This window comes from Oreochromis aureus, linkage group 23 (assembly GCF_013358895.1).
Source record: "Oreochromis aureus strain Israel breed Guangdong linkage group 23, ZZ_aureus, whole genome shotgun sequence".
In the NCBI taxonomy this organism is placed as follows: Eukaryota; Metazoa; Chordata; class Actinopteri; order Cichliformes; family Cichlidae; genus Oreochromis; species Oreochromis aureus.
In genome coordinates, this window is record NC_052963.1 from 45,476,385 (window position 1) to 45,496,190 (window position 19,806).

The 19,806-nt window shown below is 44.5% G+C and overlaps 1 protein-coding gene across 1 annotated transcript; it reads right to left on the bottom strand.

Annotated features, from left to right (window-relative positions):
- Window positions 1-1,168: 1,168 nt before the first annotated feature.
- On the bottom strand, window positions 1,169-14,855 carry LOC116324827 (cortexin-1). The gene is made up of 2 exons (XM_031745593.2): window positions 14,691-14,855; window positions 1,169-3,621 (listed from the first exon to the last, which is right to left on the bottom strand). Exon 2 carries the CDS (start codon window positions 2,626-2,628, stop codon window positions 2,248-2,250), a length of 381 nt encoding a protein of 126 aa, XP_031601453.1. The 5' UTR covers window positions 2,629-3,621; window positions 14,691-14,855; the 3' UTR covers window positions 1,169-2,247.
- Window positions 14,856-19,806: the final 4,951 nt, after the last annotated feature.

Genomic DNA, 19,806 nt, shown 5'->3' on the forward strand with positions numbered 1-19,806 from the left:
TCAGGTTTCATTCAAATGTTAGTCTTTTCATTTGTTTCCCCACTTTTTCCCTGTTTCAAAATCAAACACCAGTTTGTGAGAAGATTATCTTCCTATTAAAAAAAGAAGATAAAGTTTTGCATTGGCTAATTTGCCAATTGTATGTTAAAAATGTTTGTATTTTAATATTCAAAAATGTTTGTGCCCAAAACATATGTGCACTATATGTCAGTAAAAATACTATGCAAATATTGCTGTCCTTGAATGCTGAGCAAACACTGACAAAGCACTGATTGTATCTCTTGTACTTCATCAACACAGTATCTAAAAACTTTGCACCGTAGTGGTTAAAACCTCATTCTAATAAGAGTCAAAAGCAAATTCAGTTATTAGGTTTACAGGGTTATTGAATGATGGTTAACTGTTGGTAGAATTTTTTTTAACATTATCTGCCAATTACATCTGCCACCCTTCTCCAAATCTGTGCCCCTACCTGGCCCCCCCCAACAAAAATTTTCTAGACACGCCACTGGGTGGGTGAGCTAACATCAGTGATCTGCTCCGACCCCCGTCGTGTTTATGATGGCGACGGACAGGCTGACAGATGAAGTCAGGCAGGAGTGTCCGTGGACTGATCTGTAGTGAGAGGTGGGGGTATGCTCTGGGGAGAAGAGGAATGAAAGCCGAATGCATGCGTGTAACAAGGTGGAAGCAGGAGGAGTTCAAATACCTGGAGGTCAGCTATCTGACACTGCACGAGAGAGGTGAAGGCAGGGTGGACCGGGTGGAGATGAGTGTGTGGGGTTTGGAGACAAGGTTAGAGAGGCTGAGAGGGTTCGGACGTGTCCAGAGGAGGGACAGTGCAAATACTGGACAAAGGACACTGCATGTGGAGGAAAAGAGGAAGGCCACAGAAGAGGGTCATGATGTAGTAAGAACATGCAGAGATCATTAGCTGGGGCAAGAAGAAGACACTATATTTATTATCTACACTTCAGAATAATACATTTTTTAAAAGGTCCAGTGGGCCTCGGTGCATGAAACAGCTGCTTATCTCCTCTCCTTTTAAGGCCTCCTTTCCTTTAAGCCAGCTTTCCTCTGATTGGCTGCTCCTCGTAAACAGAAGATTTAAAGGAGCAGATTCTGTGTAAATGCCCACACTAGCAAAGGTGACACCAGGAGACTTTAACTAGCAGTCCTTTTATTTCATTTCAAACATGAACAACATGGACTACACACACAGTCCAGCATCAGTGGAAGTTATATAAGAGTAATCGAAGAAGAAAATCATATTGTTTTTCACTGTTTCACTCCAGCGTATCAAAAACAAAGCATATAGTCAGAAAAATATTGAATTACAAAACTCAAAAAAGCAAAGTGTTTTCCTTTGCCTCCTAAGACTGGGCTGCAGGACTAGCTCAAAAATCTAGAGTCTAAAGGTTGACACAGTAAGAGGAAGAGAGAAAAGGATAGCAAAAAGGAGACTCCAAAACCTGAGTCGAGAATAGAAAAATAAAGCTTTGTTTCGCCTAAAGGTTGCCGTTTGCCTCATCAACACGCTCAGCAGGCTGACTACAGCAAAGGACACGACCGGCTAACAGAAACTCTACTCGCAGTAATACGGGATTATATAGTTTCAGTATGGCTTCTCAGTTACAGACACAGAAACACACAAAACATACACAGACAAGATTTTTATAGCGCCACAAACGACCTGCTTGGGCCTTAAAAGCATCTGGAACTGTTCGGTGTAAGGACTCAGAATAAGCACGATAAAGGTGAGTGTTTGTGCTCAAAGGTCAGACGCTTCGTGACGGGCTTCGGTTCATTAAAGGGGCATCTGCTTAAATGTAAACTCCTTCAGCTAAGCTCTGGCTGTGTTTACGCACGTGGAGTGGGTTTAAAAAAAAAAAAATCTAGCTTTGAGGTTAGTTGTGAGTGAATATTTCCCAAATCCTATTAAGCTAGCCCTAAAGTGATGCTGTGGCCTGGGTAGCATGTTTCCACGGTTACAGTAGGTCTGGTTAAGGCAGCTGTGCGTCGAGCGCTTGGCTTGCAGGGCGAGCCTCGTGTCGAACCACAGTCGTTATGGTTACCTATGGTCCTGCAGCCGCGTATTTACACCAGTACACGATGACAGTGACACAGTATAAACTTCCTGCAATAGTTGACGTCCTTCTTAAGCAGTGCAGTCACAATGTTGTCCCTCTAAACCAGTCCGTGCTTTAAAACAGTCTCTGTGTGCAATGACACGCTCCCCTGCGCCCCCTACACCAGTGCATAATCAAACTGACCCCTCTCCAGCCCCTCCTTGTGGTCAGTCCAGGATGATGCAGGCATGCGGCTGTAGGGGTCCAGAAGGATCCTGAAGCATCTGACCAGCAGGAAGACCAAGAAGAGCATGAGGAGGCCTACAAAGGCTAAAGCGGTGCGCTGCTCCGTGTCCACCCCGACCAAGGCCAGAGGTGGGCTGCTGCTGCCGCCGCCATGATTGCCGGTGAGGGAGGAGCTGGCTGGGGACAGCAGCAACTCGTAGTCAAGTGTGGGCACATCGTTCATCCTCCACGGGGCCCGAAGACAGGGCTTACACACTGACTGGATGGTTGGTGTGTTGGGTGGAGGTGCGGAGAAGGAAGGGAAGGCGTTCATTTAGGAAATGTTGAAAGTTTTTATATTGCAGACCCTGTTTATTTTTAAGAATAGTTACCGAGCGAGAGGACCGCAGAGCGCGAGTGTCTACGACGAGCGCATTCCCATGGTCGCCACTTTATTGGATCAAATGTAGGCCAGTCAGAGTGACATGACCCAGACAGCTTTGACTCTCATGTGTTCTGACAGTGTGTCAAACACACACACACACTTTTCAATTAACAAGGACTATTTTTTGTGTAACACATTTGCCTAAAAAGTCTAATGACGCTCAGCCGCTTTCCTATTTCAGCGCCTGCCCTCCGGCGGTCATGCTTTTAGTGTATTTATCGGAGCCACACCAGCTCTCATTCTCACTCTGTCTCACAGAGCAGACAGGACGTGACACCGCCTCCCGCTAACGCAAACGTCACTGATGGCGGTCAAGGTCAGCGTGCTCTGAGGGAGTTAATAGCGCGCAGATGGACTTCTAACACCAAGCTGGGTTCAGCTGTTTCAGCGCGTGTCTTTGTGTTGTGACACTAAAGTGAAACGCAGACACGAGCGGCGCACTATTTAAAGCACCTGCAGAGGCCGGCAGCCCGGTGTGTGCGCGTCTGTGTGGGCACATGTGTGGCTGTTTGTATGGAGCTAATCAGATTGGGAGGTCAGCTGCTCAGTGGCCCTGAATATAAAACAATGCATAACCTTTCCTGACGCTGTCTGCTAAATGCTAAGTTTTCCCTTCGACCGGCTGGAGCGTGATAAGTGGGTCAGAGCTGTCAAACGCTGAAGCCAGTCCTTTCCGGCGAAAAACGCCCTTCTTGACAAGCAGAGAAGCAGCGAGAGGTAGAAAATGTTTATCTGATGCGTTAGGCTGTCGGTCACAAATGAAGAGTGTCTTCATTCAGATGCAGATTGGCAGAATCTTTTTATGGGATCGTTCCACTCCTCGGCCGACACGAAGCGGACCAAGTGTCGTGAGATTGTCCGGATGAGCAACCACTCCCACACCTGAAAGAAACGCCAAAGAAAGCCAGCTGGTTAGAAAATTGCCCCTTGTCCCTAGTATGCCTAAAATCATGACATTCAAATTCAAATTTGCACCATCGTTCCAATAGGATGCACCGTTTTTAATGTGAAGCATAACAAGAAGATGAAGTCATTTTCCCCACAATGTGATTATTACAACCTCGTGCTTAATAAGCAGCAGTGACAGTGATATAAACCATCTGTGAGGAGAACACAGCACCAGCATCCCTATAATGACTCTCAATTAGGACTCCGATTATGCTGCCATTACAGCCACATTAGCAGTAATGAATGCACGATTATAAACACCGATACCACGCTGCCTCGCCCATATTTGTCGGTGCACTGTTACACCAGGACTTACATTCACTCGCTCACATGATTGAAGGAAAGACAATGTGCTGAGGAGCCTCATTAATAATCTAAAATCTCCTGCGGCCGACCAGGTTTCAAATCATTGAGGAAAGATGATACAAAAGCATTTTTACCTGCTCACCTGTCTGATGGGTGGTGGCTGCGCTATTCGCTTAAATAAACATGATACCAAGAGAGGAGGGGTCGCATGTGGGTATAAGAAAGAGCAGTGAGAGGGAGAGATGGGTGAAAAAGAAGGAAAATTGAAAGTGTCATTTAAGGGGAAATTAGTGCAGGGATTAAGAATTGTGCATTTATTAATGATTCGCAGCAGCCCTGCACAGAGCATTAATGCTGCGTTAAATAAGAAGAAAAACAAGCGAGCGACTCTGTACAGGGAGTCAAACAGGAGTGTAGCAGGAGAGAAAGATGGATGAACAGAGCAGGAGTTCCTGTGGCGAACAGGCAGCAGTACAGAGGAGAGGTTTGCTGGCACAGACTGGACTGACTCTCCTCTGCGTGACCATGGCAGAATGCCTTTGCCGTCCGGCACACTCTCTGCGTGTCGGGTTCAGTTCAAAGGTTTGCTATCTGCTGCTTCATCAGCCGGTGTCTCCAGGGTGCCTGCTGCCCCAGACCGGCAGCAGGATGACACACTCGGGAGGCGCTCACGCTGTGATTGAACGTGCACGTCTGTGCGTGTACAACATAGACCTGCTGCGCACGAGCTGGTAGCTCCAGATTTTTGGCCTTTGAGTGATGTGATCAGCAAAAGTCCTGAAATAGGCCCGAAAACCTTGAAACCAATTTCAAAGACGATGACGATGTGAACGGACGGCGTCACACATCTGAAACGCAGAAGCTTTGAAATTGTTGTTACAGTTTTGCAAACGTTGGAACTGGTTTATAATCCTGATGCAGGCTCGATCATCCAGGCAAGGAAATCCCCAAACATCGATTCTGTTCATCTGGACGTCTTCAGTGTTTCGTAGGAGAAAAGCTACGTTCACAGAATCAACGTGTTTCGATATTCATAACAAAACTTGACCTCTCAGAGCAACAACCGTGGGGCTGTTGCACAGACTGCTGTCTAAACTGAAAAGACTCATTTCAAAGCTTGTGATATCGGGGTGCAGTGGGGCTGTAGTTCTATAATGTATTTATAACATACAGCATTTATATATCAAACACGCAGCAGCAGAGAATTTCCAGCAGCATGATGACCTTCGACCATCACGACCAGCTGGAATACACTCAAAAAAATGATTATTTGCCCTCATAAACATGAAGCAATCATTCTGAGCAAAATGTTACTGAAATATATAAAATCAAAGGTTGATTGAGTCAAATAATTAATCTTTAAGGTAAACATGCTTGATACATTCAGCTTACATCAAGTACATTTTATTGGATACAATTCCATTTTACTTTGTTTACAATAGAAATGTTTTTCAGTACAAGTTTCTTAAAGTCAACATTTTGGGCTTGAACATGTTTTTGAGTGTAATTTATTGTTCTTAAATAACTAGACAGCTGTTAGTAGAGACTGATTTTCATCATAGATATAATAACATGACCTGTTAATGACATAAATAACACGTTTTTGGTACGAAGTCTTGGTAAAGCATATTATTGTAGCTTTAGTAGAAACAGGTGAGATTCAAGGTGAATGTAACAAGTAAATAAATAGCAGACAAACATCAGTGTGAATAACGTCAGTGACTAAAGAATGTAGGCAAACACAAAACTGCTGCAGTTCCACTAATGGCCGCTTGAGACTCTGAAAGCAAGTCAACCCCGACAGACTTTAACCAGCTAACATGACCAACATGTTCTGATGAGGTCAAATATGTTTAGTGTCCTCTAAGCTTACGTTTCCTGTAATAATAACTGTACAGGGGCATAACTCACTGCTGCCTCTGAGTAGTTTTCTATACAATAATCTGACAGTTTGGCTTCCTGTATGGCAAACTGCACTAACAGTCTGGTCTGTGCTCAGTGTTAAACTGCAGCACTGTTAGCACAGATCAGCAGGTACCAGCGCTGTAGCTATCCAAGCATGCTAACGTTAGCTGATAGCTTAGCATTCCAGGCTCTCATCCAAAGCTAAAAGCTTAATACCAAAGTGAAGATGTCACAGCAGCTGGACTCCTGCCTTCATATTAAACTGCAGCAACAACAGGAGGCCTGGAAAAAGTCCAACATACAACCACAAATACACACGTGTATCATTCCTACTGCAGTTTAGGTACAAAAATATTTCCGTGCATATTGTACTGCGTGTATATAGTACAAGTTACCTTTGTATTTGATTCATTTTTGCACTTTTCAACAATTTTAGCATTTTTTGTTGTACCCTGTCTTTATTTTTTTGCAATTTTTATTGGTTTCTAATAAATTTCTAATGGACTTTTTCTTCCTCAGCCTTGTGCTGCTGTAATTCTTGAATTTCCCCAGTGAAAGATTAATAAAGTCTATTTATCAAAGGCATGTAAACTCTTACTTTAAACCTACAACGTGTATGCATGTAACCTCTTCATCTGATTCTAATCACTCTGTAATTATTTGGTGGCAGCTTTTGTCCAACATCTCTCAGTAACTCGTCAGGTGATGATGAATAGACCGTAAGAGAGAGCATATGAACTATAAGAGGAGACAGAAAAAGAATTTATTGTATTTGAAATAGTGAAATGTATCATATCAGACAGCAGGTATCCGACTGCTCCTACGGTATATTGATTTATTCAAGCAATGAGCTGGACTCTGAATAGCCGTGAGTGTAAAACATACAGGATACAGAAAAGTCGATTTTTTTGGCCACATATTGTATATAAGGTTTCACAGAGTCAGTGAGGCTGTGTGTGTGTGTGTGTGTGTGTGTGTGTGTGTGTGTGTGTGTGTGTGTGTGTGTGTGTGTGAGAATAAGTCATTGGGAGGTAGAGGGAGGACAGACAGAGATTGCTCAGCTTATTTTCCTCCTCGTTAAGTCTCACCCTCCATCACACACACACACACACACACACACACACACACACACACACACACACACACACACACACACACACACACACGTCCATCAGCCTCGTCTCGCATTAGCTCTCGCCCACTCCATCTCTCCTCCAGGACACTTCCTCCGGGCAGTGACGAGACCCCTGAGATGAAGAGGAATGAAACGGACACTCTTCAGTCTTCGTCGAAAAGCCTTTAAACGCACACCTCTCTCACACGGACACACAAAGAGTGCACCAGCAAAAACAGACACTGCAACAGTGGGCAGACTCTTATTCTCTTTAGCACCACTCAGACATACACAGCATGCGTAGGATGAGGACACAGACAGACAGAGAGGGACGCTAGGGGGAAATATTTACAGCAAAACTATGACTTGTATAAAACTTGGAGTATTAGGTGACCACACCAATGGGGGTCTGCGTTAGTGTCTCCAGCCACCACATCATCAGCACTCTCTCTCTGTATAATGTGGCGATGGTGAAGATAAAAGCAGTTACTGTAGATTATTCATCTAAATACTAAACAAAGACAAAAATAGTTTCTTACATTTTTATAAAAGGTGGCGAAGCAGCTGAATGTTGAACCCAAGTTCATGTTTAGTATCACGTAAGAATTCATCATAACTTTTCATATACTGATCATATTTTTGTCTGTCTTTGGACAGCAAGGGGAAACCTGTTGAGCCTTTCTGTAAAAATGAATTAGAAATGACGATATTTTCTTTGCCCTGTGGTCTCCATCATCGTTTGGCCTCCGCTCTCCACCCACGATACCCACTCTCATGCAAATTTCACACCCAAACCGAGCATCGTCTTTTCAGCCAACACGAGTTGCGCAGACCACAACCGTCCTATCGCTTCATGTACACCGATAGCCAGCCGTGCAAGCCTCTAAAGGTTCAGTGCAGAGACAGCCTTGATTTGTCATTATTTATAGCCCGAGTAAAGCCACTCTCTAAAAGTAATTAGACTTTAGAAACAAAGAGAAAGGGAGGAAAGAGCAAGAGGGAGCAAAAGTGAGAGAGATGGTAAATGTTCCCAGCCACAGCCTGCTGGGAATTGAATTAACCCTTTCCAATTTGCTACTTATGAAGATAAAGTGGACCTGAAGAAAAGGCAAAGGGGAGCTGCGTGAGATCCACCAGCTCAGGTAGGCATCCCCACTCCATCAGTGTAGGAGTAATGCTGTTTCCAGGGCATCAGAAAACATATCTGCCCATAAACTGCACACACATATTCAAAGAGCTGGGGGCCCCTGTGGAAGCACTTTGGTAGCACTGATGAGAGATTGGTTTGGGGGATTTTTATATGTGTGTGACTGTCTCGCTTCATTGGTCGCCTAAGGGAGTTGACAATTGGCTAATGAGGACGACAGGGACCAGGTCACCTTGCATTGTGTACAACAACAAACGGACTTCAAAAAAAAAAATCCACCTTAACTAACTTGGACGCGTCTGGCTTGAACCTGGAGTTCACAGCGGCTCTGGTCTCTTGTACATGTGCAAGCATACTAACATTTAATGACCCGCACACGACTGTCTAACAGGTATTTTTAGCATTTGAACTGAGACAGCACAGAGCGCCTGTGCAGCCATCGCACTTTTTACTCTTGGCCAGCAGATAGCCCCTGTCATAATTGGGCTGGCAGACAGTCAGTGGCTACAGTAATGGTGATAAAGTCGGCCAATTAAATATTCCGCTGTTCCGACGCAGCCATTCATTCGGCTCTGTGGACACACTTGGACGTGTACGAGAAGGTGTGTATGTGTGTGTGAGGACAATGTGAGAGAGAGCCAGCGAGAGAGCATCCTGTTCTTTTACTGAGTGTACATGCAAATGAGACAGCAGTGCACTCAAGACTGCTGACCTTTGAAAACATAAAGGTAGATGCAAATAACAGAGCGCAACACACTTCATACTGAGGGACCTGTCAATCCACATAAACACACCCAGATACGTTTCCACGGGAAACTTTCTTGGTAGTGGTTCACGTAAAACCTTTGCTGTAGTGAACCAGGAGAAACAAGGGATGAAGAAACAGAGGCAAAGACAAATGGAGCTGCGCACAGACGAGGGAGCAAAGGGGCAAAAACAGGGCTGCTGTGATTCTCAACAGCAGCAATGCAGCTGAACAAATCCATCTTCAAAGCTACAATCTATCATTTTATCACAGCCCAGATGAGCACCAAGTTTCTTCTCTCTATCAGCATATTTAGGCCTTTTCAAGGTCACCCCTGCATCAACAGTGAAATAATGCAACATTCTCCATCACTGTTGATTCATTTTTTATTTTTAAAGACAAGCCTTCTGCTCTGCATGAGCACGATGAGGCTTAAATCCCCCCGAGAGGCTCGTGTGCTGTACACTGACCTGCGTGTTACTCCAAAAAAACCAAAGTGATTTAAAGCAGTGATTTTAGTACTTTGGTCAATGCTAGGTGATGTTGTTTCGGAGCTAGAGGAGACCATGCTCATAGAAGAGGTTAGTACCCGGCAGAGTTCTTGGACAGGCTGTCATTACCGTTAACCAATCAAGAAGCTGTATTATTTGTGATACAATCCAATTATAAATGCTGCAACAGAGACAAACACCAAAACACACAATTAAGAGCTGAAGTTCAATGACGCGAATTAGCTGAAGTGATGGTGGGCAGCAGCTAGCGCCTACAGCCACCTTCACACACACTTATCACTCAAAAGGTCCAATTCCTGCTAACTTACAATCCATCCATCCAACCATCCATTGTCTTAACTGCTTATCCTACTCAGGGACATGTTGGGGCTGGAGCCGCTGCTGTTGTCATCAGGCAAAACGCAATTTAAACAGTTAAGTTTAACAAAACATGCTCCATAGAAAAGTGAGGAAGGGGGAACCCGAGACTGATTTACACAACACCAAATCACAACAACAGTCGCCTCAAGGCGCTTTATACTGTAAGGTAGACCCTACAATAAACCCAACAATCATATGACCCCCTATGAGCAAGCACTTTGGCGACAGTGGGAAGGAAAAACTCCCTTTTAACAGGAAGAAACCTCCGGCAGAACCAGGCTCAGGGAGGGGCGGGGCCATCTGCTGCGACCGGTTGAGGTGAGAGAAGGAAGACAGGATAAAGACATGCTGTGGAAGAGAGACAGAGATTAATAACAGATATGATTCAGCAGAGAGTGAGTGAGGGAGGTGACTGAAGTCTAATGAGCTCGACTGTAAATGGGGTTTTTTATATACATATATACACACACGTATATACATACACACACACACACACACACACACACACACACATATATGTGTATGTATGCACGCACGCACGCACGGGATTAACTATATATTAAAGAAAACTGCAAGTGGCAATTCTAGGACGTGCAAGGCCTAATAAGTTACTTTGTAACACAGTACATACTGTACAGATGGTTTATGTACAATATATGCATGTATAAATACCTTTAATGCATGAGGAAAAACACCTTAAAAGTGAACGCTCAGTAAATGCCACTGTTTTCAACTACAGTTTCTGAAATGACAGCCAGACATATATACAGCACTTTCCAGATTAGTGGGGAAAAGTAGATCTCCTTGTATTTTATGGACTGTTTCACTGTAATTAATTAAATTTAAATATTAAAACTCGAGAAATGTAAAATATCAGTCCTACAGGGAAAGAATAAAACAATAGGAAGATCATGAGATTTATTAGCTTAAAAATATATTCCCAACTTCGCGGTGTGTTTTCATGTGCTAATAAAAGGTGCTACACAGACAGACTTGAAATATCTGGCCATGATTTCAGAGCATAAAAGACCTTTGTTTGGGTATTAAGAGCATTACATGGTGTATTCACTGCTTTATTGCCTCCTCCATTGCTAAATAAGGTTACTGTAAAATAAATGTCATAGAAAATATTAGCAGCTATAAAAGTATTACTAAAAAAACCCCAGAAAGATTAAATGCACACACTCAGAGTGAATTTTATTTGACCAAGTCATGACTCTCTAAGCTATAAATGTCACTTTTTTTCCTATTTATGGAACCCTTGGGGGTTGACTCAAAGCAAAGAGAGTCCTGAGAACACGGCTACCTCACCGATGCAGGTGTGCTGACAGGACTCTCCTGTTCACCACCGCAGCTCTAATCAGGTCTAACCCATCCGTCCCACCAGTCAGTGTGAATAAATGTCAGCCCAATCATATCTGCCTAGATCCTATATTTAATTCACAAATCACAGACATGAAATATTCACACAATGATGAGGATGAAAGGAGACCAGTTCACAAGTTTGAGCATATCAGCAGTGGGTGGACAAAGGCTTGTGAGTGGGCTTCTTAAAACATTTTCTTATTAATTTAGAGAAAGGATAAGAGGATGAAGGAGAAGTCGAAGCACATACAGCAGCTCACCTTGAAAGACCTCACAGAGAGAGAGCTGGTGGTGAAGTGAGGAGTGTCAGACAAATGATGAGGAAAGAGAGAAGCAGAAAGGTGGCGGCGCTAATATCTATGATTGACGTCTGCATTCACACAGAGCAGAGGTGTGTAGCTAACAGGGAGCATGGGGGGGCAGATACATCTGCAGGTAAGAAATCTGAAGGAGGTGAAAGAAGGGAAAGCAAACAGATGAGATGGAAGGTGTGCGAGTGCATGTGAGGAGCAGTATGGAGATGTCAGCACTCTTAAAGCCAGAAGACAGCACTTTCCTCCCATCACACAGCCATTCTGTCAAGCCCACTGGGACAGAACAGAACCTGTGCCAGCCAGTCAGCCAGGCCCAGGGTGAAGGCCATATATTTTACATGCCCTGCCCACACGACACTCGCTCCAATCCAAGGTGGAAAAGGGCTGAGAGTCAGCATAAAGAAAGAAAACGGCATAAACTTTCTCCCAGACAGTAAAAGGAAACGACCCTGAATGTCAGAGTCCGGACGTAAAACAATACTTTTCAGTCAACGAGGGAATAAAACCTAGCGGCCCCCGCCCAACGCCGTGAAAGCAAAATATCAGGGTGAAATGTTCAGCAAATCTGGTCTGCCTTTAAAGAATAAGAGGAGTTTTAACTAGTGAGCAAAGTGCTGATTCAAACTGTGAAGCTGAAATAACTTTGCTCAGCAGGGTGCTGCACACGGCTCTGATCCCCGGAGACAAAAGAAGCCCCGAGCCGGAGTCCTCAGCACAGAAGAAGAGTCAAAGCAAAACCTCGGACATCTGCTGAAGTGAAGCTAGGCTGTCCAGCTGATTACCGAGCTGACAGTGGGCTGGGGTGTGGGGTCTTAAGCCTCCCAAGCCATAATACCTGGGGCAGAAGAAATGGCAGCTTATGTGCACAGTGTGGATCATGAGCCATCGGCAGAGTCACTCCAGTAAGTGAACTGGTCTCCCCTTGTATTTCCAGAGGAGTTAACAGAGTCGTGCGGGGGAGTTACGGTCAGTGCTTCGAGCTGAAGCAGAGCAAATAAATCCCAGAGTCAGATACAAAAGGCTGATAATGGGCTTGATGAATATTTGATGGCTGATCTTCAACGAGGAATCAAAGCCAGTCACGTCACTCTTACTGGTTAAGGTTGAAGACCTACAGTGACTTTGCTGCATCTCTATACTGACACACAAGTCATTTCTACCTTCCTGCTGATTTTGCAGAAGGGATGTTTATGACCCGCTGTGCTGTGGTGCTACATGACACACAGTTCAAATGAATCATGCTTAGTGTAACATACAGGTGATTCAGGTTCCTCATCTGCCACACGAAGAAGTCGTTTCAGGAGTGCATGAAATTAAAATGATGCAGCAAAGACACGAGAGCGACTTTGTCTCCTTATTCGGCTGATTTTAAACAACGTAATAAAGGAGCCACCTTGGTGAGCAGCGGAGAGTAAATGATATCAAAGCTAATAACAGTGACACAGTGAGACAGCTTTGTGGCACTAACGTGCTCCATGCTGTAGATCCTGACAGGCGAGGAAGATGGGCTTAAACCCACCTGGGTTCTCCCTTTTCTTTCCATCTCTCGATGTCATTACTCGATGACTGTCGCAGTCAGCATTACTACGCTCTGTTTTTATCTGAACTGGTAAGCTGAGAGTAGCCACAGACCATTATTTCTGATTAATTTGTCCCTTTTTTTTGGAAATTCCTCTTCATCCCAACTGAACTCTGCGTAGAAACTCACCTCTTCCAGGTAAAAATCGTACAGTTTGCCTGCATATTTAGTCTACATAGAGGAGGAGAAAGCAACTCATGGTACTCGATTGTCGTGTTTGCCTTGCATGAAGGTGCCTTGCAGTGCAGTGCAGTGGGATACCAATGGAGTGTTTAAGAAAAACAAAAACAAACCAACGTTTTTATGAAATATGTAACTATGCATTACAGCAGGATGTCTGTCTGTACTTTAGACAAATGAAGCTGTACTTTGCCTCACTGATATGCAGCCGCCAGCACAGTGTAGACACTGGAGCGAGTCTTTTTATTGGTTCTATTTTAAGCCAAGACAATTAAATAGCTCTCTTTTTGGGGTATCACTTACATTTTAATCTGAAAGCTCCAACCCGTCTCCAAAGCACCGAACCTCTCTGCTCAGCAATCACCATCAGATACCCAAACTTGGATTCCTGGTTACAGTTAGCAAGGCACGGTAAATTATTCAGCAGTTGTCACTGTAACATGAGACAATATGGATGGAAGAAGCCAAGGAGGCTGTGGAGCATCCAATGGCTGACACAGATTTATCCTTTGATAAGTTAACGAGACGGTGCAGGACAGGCCGAAACCCACACGTGACTCAAACTGCACGATGACTGCACAGAGCCGATCACAAACAGTGTGCAGATGGATGGATTTCAAATATACGAGCAAATAAAATTCACCATGAAACCAAAGTCTATTTTTATTCTGACCAACATTGAAATGACTCCAGTTCTGCCATTTGTGCAGGACGTATGCACCTGTGCCATCTTATTGTCCTACCTGGTGTCCTGCAGGGCATTCAGAGAGAAACAACAACAACAGCCCATGTCAGCAGGATAATTCAATCCATAGTTCCTGAAGGTGGCTTGCACGGGGCTATAAGCAGAGAATGAATTCTGTCTTTCAAGAGGAGGACAGTCAGATTAATTTCATGGTACACTGGGCCATAGGATTTTTTTTCAAGCATATCCAGGTAAGCAGGTCACATGGTTACTGATCTAACGTTACCTTCTTAAAACTGCAAAAACTGCGCTGCCTTGATAAACATTTTTACAACATTTCCAAAAGATAAAACAATCAGACGATAATGGGAAACGATGCAGCAGCGTCTGTCTGTGTTTTCAGTTTGGGTCGTCCGACCCCTCGATCTTCACCCCTATTTATTCCCAAACCTACAGGAGCATTTACTGCTGCTATTTGGCAGAAACACTGTGATCAGCTAATAGTGCTTTGGCAGGCTGGGGCTGAGCTCCAGGAGGACAGAGCATCTGTATCGAGAGGATAACTTGGAAAGTTTTGGCACAAATGGCAAACGGATCGTCTGCGGACTTTCGAACTTGCGAATATGGAGGCTCGAGCGACACTACGACACACGGCAGTCTCTTACGAAGGCGTCCGCGCTGAACATTTAAGCTGTGATTACTTAAATGATTGCTCCCTGCCTGCTGTTTTTCAGTCGCAGTCATTACTGAGCTGCGTGCTCGCAGATTTCTGCCCGTCATACGACACCAACCTGATTCAGGTGCGCAGTACGTGCGTCCGCTGCGTCCAGACAGCTGCAGCTACAAACTTTAGGATGTGCTCGGCTCTCCTCCTCCTGCACCTCCGCTTGTTCCTCCTCCTTCTTCTGCTGCTGAGAATCGCTTTGCTCCGAGACACGACTGGAAGCAGGCAGCGACTCTTTAAGCTCCCCACCCACTCCGGCCTCCCGCAGGGCGAGCAGCCAATCACAAATGTGGTCTCAGCACAATAATACAAAGACGATTCATACACGAGACAACTTTGTCATAAAGAAACACTTGAATGTGTCATAAGGAGAACATGAGAGCAAAGACCTGATCTGATCATTCAAACACAGCTTAGACCGATGCAGGGGGGTGTGCAGGTAAGAAGGTCATTATTTGTATGGAAACTGATAAATATCAGTAATAAGCCGGTGTTTATGTGTGCCTGTCAAATGACAAACCACTCTGCTGCGTCCACTAAAGGACCAATAGAAATGCGCCTCCAAAGTTCAGCTGAGCGAGTATGGAAGTTATCAAGTGCCAAACTTTGTTTAAACGACTTGACTGAGATCGAATGCAAAAATCAATTTATAGCCACATGAGTCCTATATGGGTTTTTTTTTTTTTTTTTTTTTTTAATTTCATGCTCCAGTACAAAAGTGATTCGGGCTCTTTCTGGTACCTTAAAGACATCGGGAGCGTCCGGGGAGGATGAACACACAGCACAGTCAGTGCAGTTCACTAAAGACCCGGGATTCCTCCCACAGGAAGACAAATCACGCCTCACTTTTGTTTTCTGAAGTATTTTAACAGCACGATTCAGCCGTGATGGTTTCATTTCATTCTGTCACATGAATCCATCCTCAGTTTCTTATCCTAACCAAAGAAGCCAGTCTGATCCTCATCCTTCCACTGCTCTTCCAGTTTAAGGTTTCCAGGTGGAGGAGCCACCTGCTGCCAAGAGCTGCTGATGCCAGGCACAATGCCCACGTCCACAGGAGAGCAGGTCATGGCAGGTGGGAAGTTGGGGCGAGGAAGTGGAAGAGGCAGCATATGTTACTTTACCATCTAGAGATGGATTTCTTTTCTGGTCCTGAGAGCTTATTTCTTGGCATCTTGGCAAACATGTAATCAACAAAAGGGCTAAATGTGAAAATGTGCCAGTTTATAAAGGAGTGAATAAACCAACCAAAGCTGAGGTTTAATGACTTTAAAAAAAATTCATTTCCTCTGATTAATGTCAGCGATTTCTGTGCAGATGCCACCAAAACACAGGAAGGGCGCGTTACGGAAACATGGTTCTGTCACGGCTGGGGCAGCAGTCGTGTTGAGGATGAATGAGGACCCAAAATGCAAGCAGCCGACTGGTGATATGAGTGAGGGTTTATTTACAGGTGGCAGTGGCAAAACAGGCAGTGAGGAATGACAAATGACTAAAGAAACCTAAACTGGGAAAACTAAAGAGCAAACCTGGAGTCATATGAACTGGAGAATGCAGAGAGACGCAGAGAGACGCGGATGACGCGGACGAACGCAGACAAACGCAGACGAGCCGACGCCGAGCACAGGCAGACACACAGTATAAATACACACATCAGGTAATCAGGAAATGACACACAGGAGGGGGCACACCTGGAACTAATGGGCATAACGAGACAGACCTACAAAGTAAAACAGGAAACACACAGACTGTTTTACCACACAAACTAAAGGACCCGAACAGAGCACAGAGGACAGGCACAGGTAGGGCTGATACAACACTTAAGCACAAGAACTAATACCAAAAATCAGAATAACTAGAATAGAGGAAGGTAATCACAATAAACACAAAACGCTGGGTCAACGACCCAGGACCATGACAGGTTCATCCCGTGATGCTGGGAACATGTGGGCTGACACAGAGCAGTGTTCAAGCCTTTGAACAGCTCACCTATTATCGCTGTGCTAATTTTAATTAAAGCAATTTTCTCTTGGAACAAAATGGCAGCTTCACATTAGGGGCTGTAAAACGTCCGTGTATGTTCAAGCGTGTGTTTGTCCCCCTGTGGAGTGGCTGTGTGGGTGAGAGCCAGTACATTATGAATGTGGAGTGTGTCATTTTCCTAGGTGTGTTTGCTGAAATGTGTGAGTATGTGTGTGTGGGAGTGGGGACCTTTGATTGGAGCTAGAGAGCCCATATGTGTCATCCTAATTAGACACTGACGGGGAAGCTGAATAAATGTTTCTGTCCTATCTTTTTTTAATTTTGTGCCCAAAAGTTATTTACTTTTAACAAAAGTTATTAATGCAAAAAAAATAAATAAATCTACAGGCTAAGAAGTTATATAGAAGGAAATTCTTGATGTTCTCGGTTAAATAAAACATATCCTTGCAGGATTTAAGGGACCCTTTGCTGTGTCTCTGTGTGCGAGCGGAAGTGCAATCATTTCTACTTCTCTATCTGTGAATGTCATTTGGGGTCTGTGTATGTGTGGGTGGAGGGGCAGGCGGCCATGACTAATCAATAAGCCTGATAATGAGATCTGAGCGGTGTCGTTGAGGCGGCCCCTTGGGCGAGCAACGCCTCCTGTACCGTAAAGAGCATCGTTGTCTCCTTTTCCTCCGTCAGAACACACAGCTCATTAACCTTTGGAGCCGGCACAACACCGACCAGACACTGTTCACAGCTCCCCGGCATACTGTTCGCATTTATGGTTTGGCAAATAAAGCTTTTTCTTGCGTTGGAGGATATGTTGCTGTTTCTTAAATGGTCTGAAAAAGATGATGTGTCTGCTTTTTTGGGCAGCAGCTCGCAGGTTTTATCAGCTTTGTGCTGTATGGAAAGTTACAGTTGAGATCGAGCGTTCGGCTGCATGTGATGCGCAGCATATTCATCAGTTTAGAGTCAAAAAGCCTTTTGTTTTGTAGACTGGTTATAGTGATGTGTTGGGCTGCACTGAGGAGACTGAGGTGTGATCATGATTGGCAGAAATGAAAATTACTTTCTGAAAATATCTTGCAGGAATAAACGTGATATTTAGGATTGCATCACACTTTATGGAGACACATGTGGCTGCAAACAAACTGAGCAGCTGTGATGACACAGTGTTCTCGTGTGTGTGTGTGTGTGTGTGTGTGTGTGTGTGTGTGGGTTTGGGAAATTTCACCCAAACCGTGAAAAATTTCTCCTCATCCCTGAAGACGAGTGTCACTCAGGTCTTATGAGCTGGTGTAACATGCATAAAAAGCCAACGGCCGCTGCTTTGAAAGTGAAAGTGGGAGAGAGAACAGGGTGTCTGAAAGTCACAAAAACCTCTGGGAATCAGAGCTGTTTTGTAGCCACTGACCTTCAGAGCCGTGTCACTTCCCCTGTGGGGTGCTATTGTATGCGTGTGTGTTTGTGTGCACTTTACTGTATGTGTATGGCTGATTGAGCACCACAGAGGAACCTTGATGACATCACAAATAAAGAGGTGCATTTGCAGCTGTGTGCAAGTTCCTCAAAGCAACATATTTAGAAGCACCGTTATGAGGTGTTGAACGTGGGATTGAACTAAATGCACAAACATTAATTGAAATTCGGTGAAGACTCTTCAGCGGATGAAGAACATTTCTGTATCAGCACATTTTCCCCCTTTCTTCACCATCTCTGGACACATATTAGAAAAAAAGCTGAGGTTATGCATTTACATACGTTTACATTTCGGCATCAGCGTGGACTTTCAAACAGAATCCAGAAACTCTGACAAAATCATATCAGTTTTACTGGGTTTGCTGATATGTGCAAATATTCAACTTTAAGTCAACAAGGCTCAGGAGTTGGAAAGCTGATTTTTCTTAAATGTGTGTGTGCATACAGTAGGCGTTTGTCTTTGTGTGTCCTCTGCTGAAAGCAGAGACTCTTTCCCCGGTGGTTTCCTTCAAGCTCCAGGGGAGGTGATTGGTGGACGAGGTTTAATCGTTCCCTTTCAGTCCTGGTTAGGGGGCAACATTCATCATACAGCCTCACAACTTCACCCTGGACTGTCCCAGTGCCATGCACTGTGCAAGCCTATACTCCTTCCAGAGCCAGGTGCACGCGCGCACGCACGCACGCACGCACGCACGCACGCACGCACGCACACACGCACGCACACACACACACACACACACACACACACACACACACACACACACACACACACACACACACACACACACACACACACACACACACACACACATCAGTCCCCAACCAGCTGAACCACACTTCACGGTCCATTTGATACTCTATTTTTCTTTAATTAAGTGTTTAAGGCTGTGCCAGGATTTCAGTGTCTGTGTGTGTGTCTATGTTGTGACTCGATAACGAAGCAGCTCACATGTAAACATGGCAGTTTCACTGTACACTTATTTGTATAAGTTTATTCATTTCATCTGTTTTTGATTCAATCAAAAATCTGAAATTTGAGCCACAAAATGCTTTAAATTTGTTTTGAGGTTTTTCTTCACATGCTGTCGGTCGTGGCTGTTCCACAGACCTGTGAACATCCAGTGCATCACATACAGTACATACAGCTTTCATATCAGCATATCGGGTCTAGATCAATACCTAAGGAAGCCCATCACCCTCCAGTTACCTTGATGACAAAATGGGATCTTAATGAGACATTATCGCAGCCCCTGACCTCGGTAAGGGCTTATTTTGTGTTGTGATGCAGAGAGCTGCGTGGTTAAATGCACGGCCTTAGCTATTCATAAGAGCTTTAATTATGCATGGATGTTCAATAGCAGTAAACAATCCTGTGCAGAGTGAGAAAGCAAGTCCCCAGTAAAAGACTTTTTAACTGCTTGATGCGATTCGGAGCCCGAGGACATTCATTTCTGCCAGACTTAAATGATTGATGACCATTTGATATCAGCTCTGGAAATTAAGTGTAAAGCTGTAAAGGTCTGATCACGCCGCAGCAGCGCACAGTGACTGGAGGAGTTTGTCAGAGCAGGCTGCCAAAATCATTTTGTACCGCTACTCACGGCGTAATTTTACTTCTCTGAGAACAAGAGAGGGGGGAGAGGGGGGGGGGGAGAGGAGGAGCAGGAGCGGTGGGAGGGGGACTGAATTAAATTAAAATGAGAGGACACTTGGTTCAGATAACGTAGTGTGAT